The following is a 15557-nucleotide window of genomic DNA, read 5'->3' as shown; positions in this document are numbered from 1 at the left end:
GTACAGTGGAGACAGCATAATAGCAGGAGACAAAAGCTCACATCTCGGCCCATAAATATGAAGCAGAGAGCACCAACTGGAATGGCACGCTTTTTCTCATAGCCCTCTCCTTAAAATTCCCTGCAGCAAGGCTGTCACCTAAACATCCCCGAATAGTATCACCAGATGGGGATGGAGTATTAACTGCCAAAGCCTGGTACAGGGGGTGGCATTTCTCATTCACACCACCCCCCTGCACGAGCCTGACCGTCCTTCATTCCCTGGAGCCCACAGTGGAAGAACTGGCTCCACAACGTTGTTCCTGACTTGTGCGTACCAGCCGTGGCTCACATCCCTCATTTACCCACGTAACCCATCTGCACAGTAGTAGATTTTAAAGATTGTAACAGCTAAAACAGCCTGAAGAAAGTATTTGTGGTTTGTGTAGTAAGGCTTTACCTAGCAAGTGTGTTCATTGAACTGGCTAGGTTGTCCAGCAGCCATGCAAGCTTCAGTGGGCAGCCTCATCCCATGCCTGATGCCAGAGTAAGCACAGAGCCACATCTGAGGCCGGGAGTTGCCAAAGTTAGGCAATGGGTGGGTGAGTGAGAGCATGGTTTGGAAAAAGGCTTTCAAAGGAAACATGAATGCTTCACAACCCTTCCAAAACTGCACATCCTTCTTGTCACCAGTCCTAACAACCCTACAGAAATAAGCCCAGATCAGTAGTGACTTTCAGACCTTTATTCCAGCATGGATGAATGTCAGAAGAGGAGCAAAGGCCCATATCCCATCATGAGTGGGCAGCAGTAGGAAATCAGTGGCAATTAACTACCAGTTAACCCAGCTAACAGAAGGCAAGCATCAGGAAAAGGCTCAAGTGGCACCCAATTTGAAAAGTAATTGTATGTGAACAGAATGGAGGGTAATGGGAAAGGCCCACTAGTTGTCAGAAATCTGCTTTCTGGTTTTTGGTTTGGTTTTGTTTCCACTATAAGGGGTTAGGCTTCATTCCACAGCCTTCCCCTTTCTGGGCTGGCTGTGTGCTGAGTCCCTGGCCTAGCACTGGAAGGTACAGGACACAGCGGGGATGCTGTGGAGGCCCTTGATCTATCGGGATAGAGAGGCCAAGATACAGAGAGAACCCAGAGACCCTGGGGATTAGGTATGAAAGGAGGGGCAGAGGTGGGCTTCCTACCGCGGCCTGGGATGTGGTATCAGGTCTAAGAGCCAGATGAGCAGACATGTACTGACCATGTGAGGAGAGGCAAGGGGTGGGTCTGGAGGGGTGATCTGACCCTACGCTATCACAAGGAATGCTGCAAAAGAACTGAGTAGATCCCTGAGGAGGCAGGGACCCCAGGGTCTAACCTGCTCAGTTGACAGAAGAGTTCTGCCTGGGGGTGGGGTGGAGCAGGAGGATGTGTCAACAGTAAAGCAACCTCCTGGTCACTAAGTTTCAGGAATGCACACAGAGGATCCTTAGCCTTTGGTTTGGGGACAGGAATCGGGGACCTCCCTGTTGGAGACAAGAGAAAGTCATGGATGAGGCAAGAGAAGGAGAGATTCTCTGAGTACATTGGCCAGCATTGTAAAAATGAGAGCCACAGAAGCCAGCGTTTCACACAACCCCTCTGCCTCGAGATACAGGGGGACAAACCATTGGTTCATGGAATAGCCCCCTGAAGGCCAACAGATGTCTCTGAGCACTGTTGCTCCATTTGGATAGCCTTAAGCAGTATCTAGTAGGGGTGGTGATCAAGCCGTATGTGTGAGCCAAAGACTGGCAGCCATGGGTCATGGCTATTGTAAAACAAGGGTAGGGGGTATGCTGAGCTGGGAACAGGAGCATGGCCACGGCCTCCAAGGACATGCACCGTCAACTGTCCCCTAGCGCATCTTCAGCAGTCTTCCAGGCAAGTGTGTCAGCTTCCAGTCACCCCTACTGTGACCTCAAAGATGGAGGTCACCAGTTCTTCCCTTACCCCCATCCTGAGACAGGGTTTCTCTGTGTAACAGCCCTGGCTGCCCTGGAACTAGCTCTGTATTCCAGGCTGGTCTCAAACTCACAGACATCCACTTGCCTCCCAAGTGCTAGGATTTAAGGCGCATGCCACCACCACCCAGAGGTCACCAGTTCTAAGACCCTGGGCTGGAAGGCCCAGACTCTGAGCTTGGAAGCTGGTCATCCTTCGCTCCTGTTGCTCCAAGGAGAGCCTGTTTTGAAGAAAGTGAATTGTCAGATTGACTACAGGATAGAAGTGACAATAAAGCCCCTTGGTCCTTCACCCACTCTGTAGATGTGCTGTCAGGACTGACTAGGTGGAAACTAAGGTTAGTCATAGGACCTGAGAGAGCATGGGGGACAGGGCTTGGATGCTCACCTCATTCTCAGCCAGGGCCTGCTTAGCTAAGTAGTATTCCCGCTTCACCTTGATCTCCACAGATTCCGGGATATCAGGAACCAGGAGGTCCAGAAGACGGCCGATAGAGAACACCACGTGCTGGTGGTAGAAGCCCCACCCCAACCCCGGCCTTTGGTAAAACAAACGCCCACACTGGCCTTCAGGGGACGAGGCAGGCTCCCCAGGTGAGTGGAACTGCTGGAGGAGCAGAGGCCTAGACCTCAGACCAGGGTGTGTGGCCCTTCAGAGTTCCCCATAGCACCTTGCAATCGGCAAAGCACTCAATGGCTGCTAGCCCATGAGCCAGGGACAGAGGTCAGCAAGGGAAAGTAAGATGCACAGAATTTTGATGGGCCAAGAAAACAGAAGGGGAGTCCATTTGGTTTTACTGTCCCTTCCCACGCCATAGGAGTAGCTTAGATTAGGCAAAGCAAGTCAGGGCATAATATTAAGTACTGGGGCCAGCAAGGGGATGGGAGTCATTGAAAGAACTTTCAGATGTCTCAGATACCTCAAAGACGATGACAAAGGCCAGGCGGATGGCCAGGAGAGTCCAGTAAGTCTGGGAATAGTGTCCGTCATCATCCCTGAAAGCCCGGTACCTGCGAGAGACTCAAGACTCAGGGTAGTGCTCTTGGGTTGAGCTCTATCTGACAAGTGGTCCATCTAGAATCAGCCTTTCCGTTTCCTCTTCTCTGCCACTTTGGTGCTGCCCACAGACCACCTTTCTACCATTGGTCCCTGAAATAGGAATTACCCCTAAACAGGGACTCAGTATCTTTAACTGGTGGATGCAGAACGTCTTTTTACCCCAATGGAGTGAGCTGCAAATGTCTTTAATAGATGTAACAGCCCAATAAGACTTCTTCAAATGATGTCCATCTACTTAACACCCAGAAGATAGCAGCTGTTCTATTCCCTTACCACAACGGTTCTTTGGGGTTTCCGGGACAGTGTTTCACTGTATAATAACCCTAGCTGTCCTGGAACTCACTCTGTAAACCAGGCTGGCCTCGAACTCAGAGATCTCTACCTTCCTCTGAGTGCTGAGATTAAAGGTGTGTGTCACCACCGTCTGACACCACAGTGGTTCTTAACCTGTGGGTTGTGACCCCTCTGGGGGTCAAATGATCCTTTCACAGGGGTTGCCTAAGACCATCAGAAAGCACAGATATTGGGATGAAGACATGGCTCAGAGGTTAAGAGCACTGGCTGCTCTTCCGGGGGTCCTGAGTTCAATTCCCAGCAAACACATGGTGGCTCATAACCATCAGTAATGAGATCTGGTGCCCTCTTCTGGCCTGCAAGGATACTTGCACACAGAACACTATATACATAAGGAAGGAAGGAAGGAAGGAAGGAGACATAGATATTTACATTACAATTCATAACAGTAGCAAAATTACAGTTGTGAAGGAGCAACAAAAATAATTTTATGATTGGGGTCACCACAACATGAGGAACTATAGAAGGGGTCGCAGCGGTAGGGAGGCTGAGGAGAGGCGCTTTACCAGACATGCTGCCTTCACCTCCTGCACTATCTCAGACTCTTCCTATGTTTGTGACATGGTAAAGACGGACATTGCATACTCCAGGAAAAGCATCACAAGGGAACCGTGTGGGGTGGGGCAGGGGTGGAATCTTGAACATTAAAAAAAAGTTATCATTGAAAGCAAAATCCTTGTTATAGTTTGGATCTGGAACATTCCTGAAGGTTCATGTATTGAAAACTTATTCCCCAACTGGTAGCACTACTGGGGGTGGTAGAAACTGAGGAGGTAGGTGGTGCCTGGTTAGGGGGAGTGGCTGCCTGGGACCATGCCTTTGAAGAGTATGCTTAGCCTCCTGCTTCCTGGCTGTCATCACATGAGCACCTCTGCTCTGTCTGCACACCTTCTCTGCCTTACCCATGGTCCCCAAACAGATGCCAGCACCCCTGGACTGAAGCCTCAGAAACCATCAGCCAAAATAAAACCCTTCCTTCTTTCTAATTGTTTCTGTCAATTATACTTTTCTTTGCAAGGGCGGCATAGCAAGTCATAAATGAATAATATTTCCCAAAATACAAGCAAAATGACTTCACCTGTAATTTGTATCTGTTATTTGGAGGACAAGGACACAGAGAAGTATTTTCATATATGGAAGAACTGAGGGACTGGAATGGCTTAGCATTTAAGAGTTCTTGGTTTGGTTCCCAGCACCCGCATGGTAGCTCACAACTGTCTATAACTCCAGTTCTATGGAACTTGATGCTCTCTCTCTCTCTCTCTCTCTCTCTCTCTCTCTCTCTCTCTCTCTCTGTGTGTGTGTGTGTGTGTGTGTGTGTGTGTGTGTGTGTGTGTGTGTGTGTTGTTTTTTGAGACAGGGTCTCACTATGTAGCTCTGGCTGTATAGAGACCCACCAGTCTCTACCTCCTAAGTGTTAGGATTAAGGCATTTGCTACTATGTCCAGCCTGATGCCATGTTCTAATTTTTCTCTGTGGGCAATGTACACATGTTATACACATACATAAACACAGGCAAAACACTCACACACATAAAAGTATCTTTTGGGTTGGGGCTTTAGCTCAGTGGTAGAGTGCTTACCTAGCAAGTGCAAGACCCCACTGTGATCAGATCATTAATAGAAGACTCAAAAAATGAAATACATACACCAACTCAAGTTTTCCAAGCTAGAATCAATGTTTGGGTTGGCTGGGTTTGTTTGGTTTTTCATTTTCCCAATAAGAAAACCCAGGAGCTGGAGAGATGGTTCAGCAGTTAAAAAGCACTGACTACTTCCTTATTTGTAATAACCAGAACCTGGAAGCAACCTAGATGCCCCTCAACTGAAGAATGGATAAAGAAAATGTAGTACATTTACACAATGGAGTACTACTCAGTGGGGGAAAAAAAAACAATGAAATCTTGAAATTTGCAGGCAAATGGACAGAACTAGAAAAAACATCCTGAGTGAGGTAACCTAGACCCAGAAAGACAAATATGTACTCACTCATAAATTCATATTAGACATCAAGCAATACAGACACACAGTAACTCACAGCTGGGTGGGGGAGGGAGGGAGGGAGGGAGGGGACTGGAGAGATGGCTCAGAGGTTAAGAGCACTGTCTGCTCTTCCAGAGGTCCTGAGTTCAATTTCCAGCAACCACATGGTGGCTCACAACCATCCTTTATGAGATCTGGTGCCCTCTTCTGGCCTGCAGACGTGCATGTAGAACACACACACACACACACACACACACACACACACACACACACACACACACACAATTTAAACAAAGAAATCTTAAAAAAAAAAAAGCCAAAGCCACAGAGAAACCCTATCTTGAAACCCGCCCCCCCCCAAAAAAAAAGAAAGAAAAGAAAGAATGAATGAAAAAGGACCCTCCCTCAAGAGTTAGGGAGCCTACTCCTAAATAACTCCTGTCAGTCACTGTTGAACTACTAAAGGAGACACTGACCCTAGTAAGACTTGAGGCTACTACCCAATGTGTTGAAGTAAATTTTGACAAAAATTTGTTTACTGATACTTCAGTAAGAAAGGTGTGTTCATTTTCAACTCCAGACAGGGGTTAAAACAAACAAACAAAAACCATAAAGTACATATGGACGCCAGGTTCCAGAAACACTGGGAAACTATAGAGGCAAGAGGGTACCAGAAGTTCAAGGTCAACCTCAGCTACATAAGAACTCAAGGCCAGGGGCTGGAGAGATGGCTCAGTAGTTTTAGACCCCTTGCTCTTGGAGAGAATTTAGGTTCGGTTTCCAGCACCCACATGGTCGCTCACAATCGTCTGTAATTCCAGTTGCAGGGGATCCCATCAGTGCCCTGTTATGGCCTTCCTGATCGCGTCCATGCATGGAGGCAAACTCATACATTAAATCCTACATTTCTTTTATTAAGAGTTCGAGGCCACCCTTAGATACATGAGAGATGGTCTCGAAGACCATCAGAAAGCCCTCTATCTCGGGGCGGGGGTGAGTTGGGGCATGGGGTGGGCTCACCTGCAGGTGCGGTTGTGGGCGGTGGCGAAGGCGGGCGGCGCGCGTGCCAGCGTGAAGTTGAGGAAGCCGCGCAGGTCGGGGGCGCGCGTCCAGCGGTAGTAGGCACGGGGCAGGAAGTCGGAGGAGAAGGCCAGCAGGAAGGCCTGCGGGCGCGGGGTCATCGCGGGGTCAGCAGCACCCCTCCCCCATCCCGCCACCGCCCCTCCCCGCCCCACCCAGCGGGCGGCCCGGGAGCTCACATTGCTGATGACGGCGAGGTGTGTGAGCCCCGCTAGGATGTGGAACCAGATGCCGATGTCCTGGGCGCGCTCGGCCACCGGGCGCCGGTACTCGCACACGAACTTGCGCGCGTCCAGACGGATCTCCACCCAGTTGTTGAGCAGGGCAAAAAGCGGCGCCAGCGGGCAGGCGGCCACGAAGATGGTGACGAATCCGAACTGCAGCACTGCCGGGCAGGAGTGGCTGCTGGTGGAGCTGGTAAACCTCCCGGGGCCGCCCGTGGCGGGAATGGGGTAGGGACGCCCAGCTCGCCCACCAAAGCACCAGGTCGTTGGTTTCACCCTGTTTCCTCCCCTCCTGTTGTATTCAGTCCGAGGATCACTGCCCACCTTCCTGACTGGCTCCCGGGCTTGGCTGGAGCCCGGATCTACACTGCTCTGATCTTGGTCCTCCTTGGATGGCCTTGACCACCCAGTACACCTGAAGTCAAGGACTCTTAATGTCAGGAAGGAAAGCAAAACCTGCCTCTGGCTTTAGAGCTACGGGCCCCCATTTATCTCCAGAGGGCACTTAAAATCAGCCAGCTTCCTGTAACCCACCCTGATGTTTATCCGCAGAAGGATCCTGCAACTGTAACTGGCTATGCTTTGGTTGCCAGGCAACTCAGTCATGTGTTCTACTGAGACACTGTTCTGAGTTCTGACTGCGCCAGATCTCCCTTGTAAAAGGCAAACCAGGCAACTCAGTCATGTGTTCTACTGAGACACTGTTCTGAGTTCTGACTGCGCCAGATCTCCCTTGTAAAAGGCAAAACCCGGCCGTCCAAGCCATCGCACCCCTCATGAGCCACCACTTGACAGTTTCACAACTTCGGAAACTGTTGGAGGAAATCAGTCCTCTAGGCTGACATGGCCCAGGTGTGCCTCACTTCACATGATAGAGAATCTTGGTTCTGCCTCAGGATGTTCTTTCCCTAATACACAGCCTCAGTTCCCAGGCATCCCCCAAGTCTCCCCCCCCACCCTCGCCCTGTTGTCACTGCATCTCTTCTCCAGGTACCCATAGGCCTGACTCCCAGGGCCCCTCGCTTGCCCCAGTCACCTCCCAGTGACACACTGCATTTCAAGGTAGGCCAGAGGCAGTGTGGGTCTTACCCATTTCAAGGTACTCATCGAACAACCCCTCACAAGGCAGCAAATCATAGTCAGCCTCCCAAGGTGCTGGGTGGGCCCCCTTGCCAGCCTTCCTTCTCCTGGAGTACAACTTCTGCCAGCAACCCTTCAGCTTTCTGCAGGCAGAAAGTGGGAGATGGCATGATGGCTGAGCTGTTCTGAGAGGACATGCACCCCGGACGGGCTGTTGCTCTCAGGCGAGGTTGGGCAGGATAGGGGGTGTAGTTCTTGCAGGTCAGACTCATCCAAGGCCCTGGGCCCCCTCTATGGGACATGATGCAATTTGCCCTTCTGGTTCCCTGTTGTGTCCTCAAGAAAGTCAACCTGGCTCCCTGGAGCCTTTGGAGGGTGGGACCATAGCAAGGCTAGGAAGGAGCTAGTGAGGGTACGAGCTGAGTCCCATGAGAGCAGAGGCCACGGGGCCAGGTATGTTGACTTCATCATACTGGGGCCACCTGCATGTGGCTGCATCAGTCCCGTGTGGGTGTGGCTTTGTCGGAGGCTGTGAGGGATCGTGCGTAGAGCACATGTGTTGCTTATCAGATTACATGGGGGCACAGGTGTCTCTTGGCTTCCTCACACGACCTGCACGGGCTCTAGCACTCTTCACCCTGTACTTCCTCGTCCCACTGAATGCCAGGGACGTCAGGGTGCTTCCAGAGAGGAGCTGCTATGGTTGTAGCATCAGGGCAAACACTGCCTTTTGGAGGTTGGTATGGCCTCAGGCAGGAGATTATCCCTGAGCAGAATCTTTGGAGGACTCCAGCCTGTGCAGGAGGCCACAGTTGCAGCTAGTCCCTAGGGATAGGGATAGGGAGCTGGTCCCTAACAAGGGAACCTGAAACAGGCATGAATCTAGGAATCAAGCCTGAGGCCCAAGGCCTCCCCTTTGCTTCTCCTTCTCATGTTGGTTGCCAGTGGAAGGAAATAACGTGCTGGCCTATGTGGCCTCCTGCTGAGGAACCCAGGCTTCCCCTGACAGAGCTTTCAAGAGGCAGCGTTGGTGACAGGCTCTTCAACACCCCAACCATAACAACAGATGGAAGAGGCTGTTGTGAAGCTCACAATGTGACAGGGAGGTCCAGAGGTATGGCAGGCCCTGCCTCCTCTTTATTCCCCTGGCTCTCTGAGGAAGCCCTGGTCCCTAGAAGCTTCCAGGGCAGGGTGGAGGTGACTTACGGAATGAGGATCTCCTGCACGTTGTTGATAACCTGCTTGCCCACCATGATGACCAGGAGCTCCTGTGCCAGCTCAATGAGGCAGCCTCCAGCAGCACACTGCAGCAGTACAGCTTCAGGTTAGCTGCAGGGAGGGACCAGGCACACACATGCCTAGCTTTCTTTTTGCCTCAAAGGTGGCTTCTCTACCCCCACCTCCCATAGGACGTGCCTGGAGCACCTTGAAAATTGCAGAGATCTGTCTTCCCTTTCCACCTCACTTCTGTTGTGTACGGGGACAACCACTAAGCAGCTGTAGTTTGTGCCCTATGGTTCCTCAGCCAACAGTAGCCTCAGGCTCCAGGGAAGACCCAAGATGTGGTCAGTAAAGAATCAGACCCAAGGAGTTTCTAGGAATGTGTGCCATGCCCGGGAAGTTCAGTCACACTGTGGGATGCCATCCTCACGGGCTGGGAAAACCTTGAGAACTCAGCCAGTGCTGAGGGCAGCATCTGGATCCAGCTGCTCTTGAACCACAGAGTCTCCAGTGACTTCAGCACAAGGGCAAGTGGTAGCCCTTTTCTCACTTAAGCCAGTCTGTACTGGGCACTAAGGGTTGAGAGCTATGTAATATGGCACAGCAGCCACAGCCATGCCCCTGAGGTAGGGACCCAGATGCTCTGCTCTGCCTCTCCCCACACAATTCCTTCCCCTTAATGTAAAGGTGGACAGTTTCCCTTAGGGAGGTGAGCCACCTTGCAGTAAGAAGGCCCAGGCCCTGGGAAGATGCCTGTTCTTCCTCCTCCAAAAAGAGAAGGGTCTTTTGCATCCAGTGCTCAGAAATGGCTGCAGAACCCTATGTCCTCCGAGTCCACTCCACAGCCACCAGTGGACAGGTCCAGATGTCCCCACCACACTGCCTGTACCTCTGATTAATCCTGCTTGGCCCTCAGCTAACAAGGCTGGAAGAGGAGAGAGACATTATTTGGGTGTCTGGGCAACATAGGGTCCACTCCTTACTCCTCCTTGGTATTTATGCTTTGGTGTCTTGAAGCTCTTGTCACCTCCAGAGATGAGCTACATGCCAGCCTCTGCAAAGACCACTGCTCATCTGAGAAGCCAGGCTCTCCTGATTCCCAGAGTCCCCAGGTCCCAAAGACAAGCAGAGCACACTGGTGCAAAGACCACTGCTCATCTGAGAAGCCACGCTCTCCTGATTCCCAGAGTCCCCAGGTCCCAAAGGCAAGCAGAGCACACTGGTGCAAAGACCACTGCTCATCTGAGAAGCCAGGCTCTCCTGATTCCCAGAGTCCCCAGGTCCCAAAGGCAAGCAGAGCACACTGGTGCAAAGACCACTGCTCATCTGAGAAGCCAGGCTCTCCTGATTCCCAGAGTCCCCAGGTCCCAAAGGCAAGCAGAGCACACAGGTGCTAGTGGAAGAGGACAGCCATGGGAGAAGCCCAGACAATGAGGCTGTGGGGCACTGGCTCAGTGTGCTCCTAGCCAGCAGGACCTTGGCAGTGCTGTGGCTCACAGGGGATGGGCACCCTAAGGACACAGTAGCTGTAAATCGGGACCTGAGGCTGATGTGGTCAAGAGTCCTGGAGTCCTGGAAGCAGCTGTAAAGCCTGGCCTCTGCTTTACAATGGTGGAAGGTGGGCACCAAGCATGGCATCAAATTAAGGCCTCAGTGGGTACAGAGGGAGTCTAGCCTCCGCTCCCTGGCTGGGTGTGTCCAACACACTCACCTCTTCATTTCGGACTCCAAACAAGGTGTGGTAGTTGCCTGGGTATCCCACAAACCTGGCAGGATCCAAGTTGTGAGGCTGTGAGAGACTAGATTCTGAGTGTCATCTCTGTCCTCCCACCCTGAGGCCTGGCCTGGGGGAAGCACAGACTTGACCCCTTGTACCCTCTGAGCCCATGAAATCACTCTTGCTCAGTCCTTTTCCCTGGCTACCTATCTCCACCTACTACTGAGCACACCAGACAGGGAAAGGTGACAAGTCAAGAGGGTGACCACCTACCTGCCCTTGAAGAAGGCAATGTACACAGGCGAGGCGTAGAAGTTGACAAACTGAAAGATGAACACCTTGAAGGTGAAGGCATCCTCGAATTCAGTCTGTGTCCGGTGCATCTCTGTGCATATGGGGCTTTCACTCAGTCCCCAGGTATGCTGGCCAGTCTCCAGTGCACTGCCCCTTCCCATGAGACCACACCACCATCCAGGGTGAAGAAGAAGCCATATTGCCCAGGTATTTTTAAGAAATTCATTAAAGGAGGGGGGTCAACATATAGCAGTCCTAAATGTCTAATTTCTAAATTTCTCTCAAACATGTTGATTAAGGCGGTAGTAAACCTTGATTGTCTACTTGACTAGGTTAAATTAGATTGTCTGGTCGCCAGGTGTTGGTGGTGCATGCTTTTAATCCCAGAACTTGGGAGGCAGAGGCAGGCAGATCTCTGTGAGTTCGAGACCAGCCTGGTCTACAGAGCAAGTGCCAGGACAGTCTCCAAAGCCACAGAGAAACCCTGTCCCGAAAAACCAAAAAAAAAAAAAAAAAAAAAAAAAAAAAAGATTGTCTGTCCCTGAGGTTGTTTCCAGAGTATTAGCTCATGAGGGCTCTAACCTTATCAGTAGATCAATATTATTAATCAGATGGATCAATAATATGCTGATAGTGTTATTGTGAATTGGTGGAAGTTGGGACCTGTGTGGAAAAGCAGGTGTCCTTGGGTCTGTGTTCCACCTGATCCTGTCCTGTATCCCCCTCCTTGCTTCTTGGGTACCACACCCTCCCTGCTGTCATTGGTGGACTGTCACCTCTGAAACTGTTCAGGAATACATAATTCCTCCGTTAAGTCATTCTGTCTGGTATTTTGGTCACAGTGGCAACAAAGATAACTAATACAATTAGGAGTATTAGGAATCACTGACCAACCTCCCCCCAAAAAACCCACTGAAATTAAACATTTGCACCCTCATTAAAAGAGTGTTACAGGATCAGTGAGGTGGTTCAGTGACTAAAGGTGCTTGCTGCCAAGCCTGACGACCCGAGTTCTGTCCCCGTAGCTCCCCTGGAAGGAGAGCACTATTGTGCTGTAAGCACACACAAGCCATGACACGTGAGCACACATACACATACATTAAATAAACGTAAGAATATTTAAAAGTGTGTATCGATAAGGTTGGGGGATGCCCAAGGACAAAATAGTTTCTGCTCAAGGCTGAATGAGGGCTGAACCATAGTGCAAAAATTTGCCAAGGCCAATGTGGGAACCTAAAAGGTCAGTTGGAGGACAAGGGGACCCAGTGTCACACAATTATGGGAACACCCACACCAGCTCCTGCTCATTCTTCTTGGAACACCGCTACCTGTGTCCCCTTCCAGGTAAAAACTCCCCTGGCACCTGCCTAGAGACCTCCCTTACACTGCAACCCCTTTCCGTCCTGACCTTTGTGCCCTGAGTTTGCTCTGTCCCCTCCCCTCGGGGCCTTGGCCAGAGCTGGTATAGACAAGGCCTTGTGGATGAGTGGTTAGGCTTCTTAGCATTTGCTCCTAGGGAAAGTTGAAGGCAGAAACAGAAATAGAAGTGGAGAAGAGGAGCAGAGGGAGAGGCATCTTGCTCCTGGGACAGGGACAGAGGATGTGTGGAGACTTGGTAACCATTTGGAGTGGTCGAGCTGGTGAGAGCTAAGCCCCCACCCCTAGTCCGTCTAATGGAGGTCCCTATCCTTGTTCTAGAGAACTCCACAAGCTTGAGGGATCTTGTGAGGAAGGCAGGAGAAGCAGGGACAGGGCTGAGTGCTCTTCCTCTCCTCTCCCTGAGGCCCTCCCTGCTCATGCATTTTAAGGAGACACCTCTCTGGGGATATGGGTCCATGACAGCCGACCCATGCTTGTATCTGTTTGGTCAGTACTCACCCCATCTTGTTAGGACCTGGGCCAGGACCACATAGACCTTGGAGAGGATGATGATGAAGACAAGGTTCACCACTGACCCTGAGAGGCTGGCAATCCGTGGAGCCTGATAGGGAACAGCTGATCAGAGCAGGCACAGGAGCAGGGCCGGAAGCCGCAAGGAGAACCGGCAGCAGAGACTCACCCAGGCCGAGAGGAAGGCATTGTCGGACTTGGACACAATTACAGCCATGATGGCTCGGTACAGGATGATAGACACAAGGCACATAATCACCACCGCCACCTACAGGACCAGAGAAGTCCTGAGTCCCCTGCCATGGGCCCAGCACCCACACCTTCAGGCCGTAGGCTAGCACAGGCTTCTGGGTCCATAGCAGCTCCACAGGTTCCTTTTCCAGGGGCTCCCATCTGCAACCTGCCTGTGTCCCCTGGGTTCTGCAGAGGTGGGGCAGGCTAGGACTGGGAGGTCAGGATGCCAGATAGCTACTGTATGCTGTCCTTACACCTAGTGCTGGAGAACTGTGCCCCACTCACCCACCTCTTTACAGCCCTAAATTGGGGTCCATAGTACCTGGAAAGGGTGGGGGTCCTTTTCAGCAGTCTTTGGCTAGAAGGTACCAAAGGGATTAGTGTGCCTCCCTTGTTTAATGGGGGCCCCAGGTCACATAGGGAGAAGCTCTTCCAGAGCCCCTCATGGCACATACACATACACACCCCGTATGAAAACCTATCACTTGGCCCTGGGCTAAGGTCCTTCCTTCCCTGAGGCACAAAGCACAGGGCCTTTCTGGAGGGCAGTGAGGGTCTTATGTCTGGAGGAGATAGCAAGAGTGGAATGGCCCCTGTGGCTCAGGAAGACAGACACAGAAGAGAAAGGCAGGGTGGCAGGATCCCTCCCACCCCCACCCCCTCACCATCATCATGAGAACCACAGAGCCAGCCAGAATGCGGTGTACACGGCGCTTCTCAGGAAAGTAGGGCTCATCTTCCCCAGTGATGGGGTTCAGGGCTGTCATAGGAGCCATTGCTGCAAACTGGGGCCGAGGCCTCTCCTGAAAGGGAACCATGCTCAGTAGGGTGTGAGTAACTCCTGCCAGAAGCCACCCATCCCAGCTCACTTACCTCAATGTCCTCATAGTCAGAGCAGTCCCAGCGGTAGGCCAAGGTGGCATTTTTCCGCTTCCAGTACTCCAGAAGCAGCACCGCCCACAGCGCCATGAACAAACTGAAGAAAACAGTGCCACCGTGGTCAAAGAGCCGCCCAGCCTGGAGGGGAGAAGGGGACTCCAAGTCTTCCCAAGGACAGGCGGTGCTTTCACAGGCCCAGTTCTGCTGGACCTGAGCATCTCCCCACACAGGCCCACCATGGTGCCCCAGACCCACAAAGAGAAGGTTCTGAGTCAAATGTACGTGGTTTCACCCAGTCTCGTGAACATTTTCTTCTTTTTTTTTTTTTTTTTGAGGGGGGGGCGGTTTTCAAGATAGAATTTCTCTGTGTAATAGCCCTAGCTGTCCTGGAACTCACTCTGTAGACTATGCATGGTTCTGGCTTGGTTCTGCCAGTGCCTAAGAGCTTCTGGAACTGCCTTAGCCAGAAGACCTGGGGGCAGGTTCCCAGGTGATTACTTGGTTAGCCTTTTGTGCTGGTTAGTTTCTGTGTGTTTGCTTTTGTCACCTTGACACAAGCTAGGGTTATCTGGGAAGAGAGAGCTTCAAATGAGAAAATACTGCCATCAGATTGGCCTGTAGGGAAGTATGTGGCATGCTTTCTTGATTAACAGTTAAATGAGAGAGGCCAGTGAGCAGCGCCACCCCTGGGCTGGTGTAAGAAAGGCCCCGGGAAGTATAAGAAAGCAGACTGAGCGTCCATCTGATGAACAAGCCAGTGAGCAGCACTCCTCCATGGCCTCTACCTCAGTTCCTGCCTCCAGGTTCCTGCCCTGAGCTCCTGTCCTGACTTCCCTTCATGATGGGCTGTGATCAGAACGCACAACCCAAATAAACCCTTTCCTCCCCAAGCCGATTTGTTTGTGGTGTTTTATGACAGCAATAGAGAGCAAACTAAGACAGCCATATCTAACATGTATAGCAGTAAAAGCGACTTTGTGACACTCTTGAGAGTCATTGGTGAGACATACCAGACCTAACCTGAATGCCAGGTCAGGGGCAACAGAGTTGACAGAGCTCGCTGAGGGTTCTGACTGCACAGATAGAGCGAGCCAGGACCTACAGGAGCTGCCAGTCCTCAACACCCTGACCCCAGCTCTCACTCCGTACCTGGGCCAGGGTGCAGGCACTGGAAAGCAGCCAAAAAGAGCAGTCAGAGCAGAGTGGACACATGTCAAAGCCATCCGAACTGTGGCACAGCTCCTGCCTGTGGGGTATAGATGTGGTTCCAGGCACCGAAGGCAGCAGCGCCTGCAAGTCAGCCCCATTCCTCGCCTTGACCCCATCACTGCTCTCCCAGCCCTGGAATTCTCAGTAGTTGTTTTATTTTGGGGGACACAGTCTCATGTATCCCAGGCTGGTCTTGAACTTGCTATGCAGCTGAGGGTTCCTTGAGGCTCACATCTCCATCTCCTGAGTCCCAGGACTGCAGGTGTGCTGCAGCACATCTCGTTTATGAAGAGACCAAAGCCAAGGCCTCATGCATGCTAGGTGGCCTCATGCATGCTAGGTGGCCTCATGCATGCTA

The 15557-nt window shown here is 51.7% G+C and overlaps 1 protein-coding gene across 2 annotated transcripts in view; it reads right to left on the bottom strand.

The window, feature by feature from the left end:
- Positions 1 to 727: 727 nt before the first annotated feature.
- Ano7 (anoctamin 7) overlaps positions 728 to 15557 on the bottom strand; it is a 31778-nt gene continuing 16948 nt past the window's right edge. The window contains exons 10-23 of one of the 2 annotated variants that reach the window (XM_027397670.2): positions 15140 to 15236; positions 13985 to 14128; positions 13777 to 13914; positions 13047 to 13145; positions 12866 to 12968; positions 10967 to 11078; positions 10688 to 10742; positions 8962 to 9059; positions 7765 to 7898; positions 6631 to 6836; positions 6392 to 6534; positions 2896 to 2986; positions 2364 to 2483; positions 728 to 2196 (exon numbers count right to left, since the gene is read on the bottom strand). In XM_027397670.2, coding sequence (XP_027253471.1) covers positions 2119 to 2196; positions 2364 to 2483; positions 2896 to 2986; positions 6392 to 6534; positions 6631 to 6836; positions 7765 to 7898; positions 8962 to 9059; positions 10688 to 10742; positions 10967 to 11078; positions 12866 to 12968; positions 13047 to 13145; positions 13777 to 13914; positions 13985 to 14128; positions 15140 to 15236 — 1618 coding nt within the window. In that variant the 3' untranslated portion in view covers positions 728 to 2118. Of the gene's footprint in view, positions 2484 to 2895; positions 2987 to 6391; positions 6535 to 6630; positions 6837 to 7764; positions 7899 to 8961; positions 9060 to 10687; positions 10743 to 10966; positions 11079 to 12865; positions 12969 to 13046; positions 13146 to 13776; positions 13915 to 13984; positions 14129 to 15139; positions 15237 to 15557 lie in introns of both variants that reach the window. The other variant, XM_035441153.1, reaches the window with a different exon arrangement.

This window comes from Cricetulus griseus, chromosome 2 (genome assembly GCF_003668045.3).
Source record: "Cricetulus griseus strain 17A/GY chromosome 2, alternate assembly CriGri-PICRH-1.0, whole genome shotgun sequence".
NCBI classification, from domain to species: Eukaryota; Metazoa; Chordata; class Mammalia; order Rodentia; family Cricetidae; genus Cricetulus; species Cricetulus griseus.
Note: the sequence above shows the minus strand (reverse complement) of the source record. Positions and strands in the feature narration are given on the sequence as shown.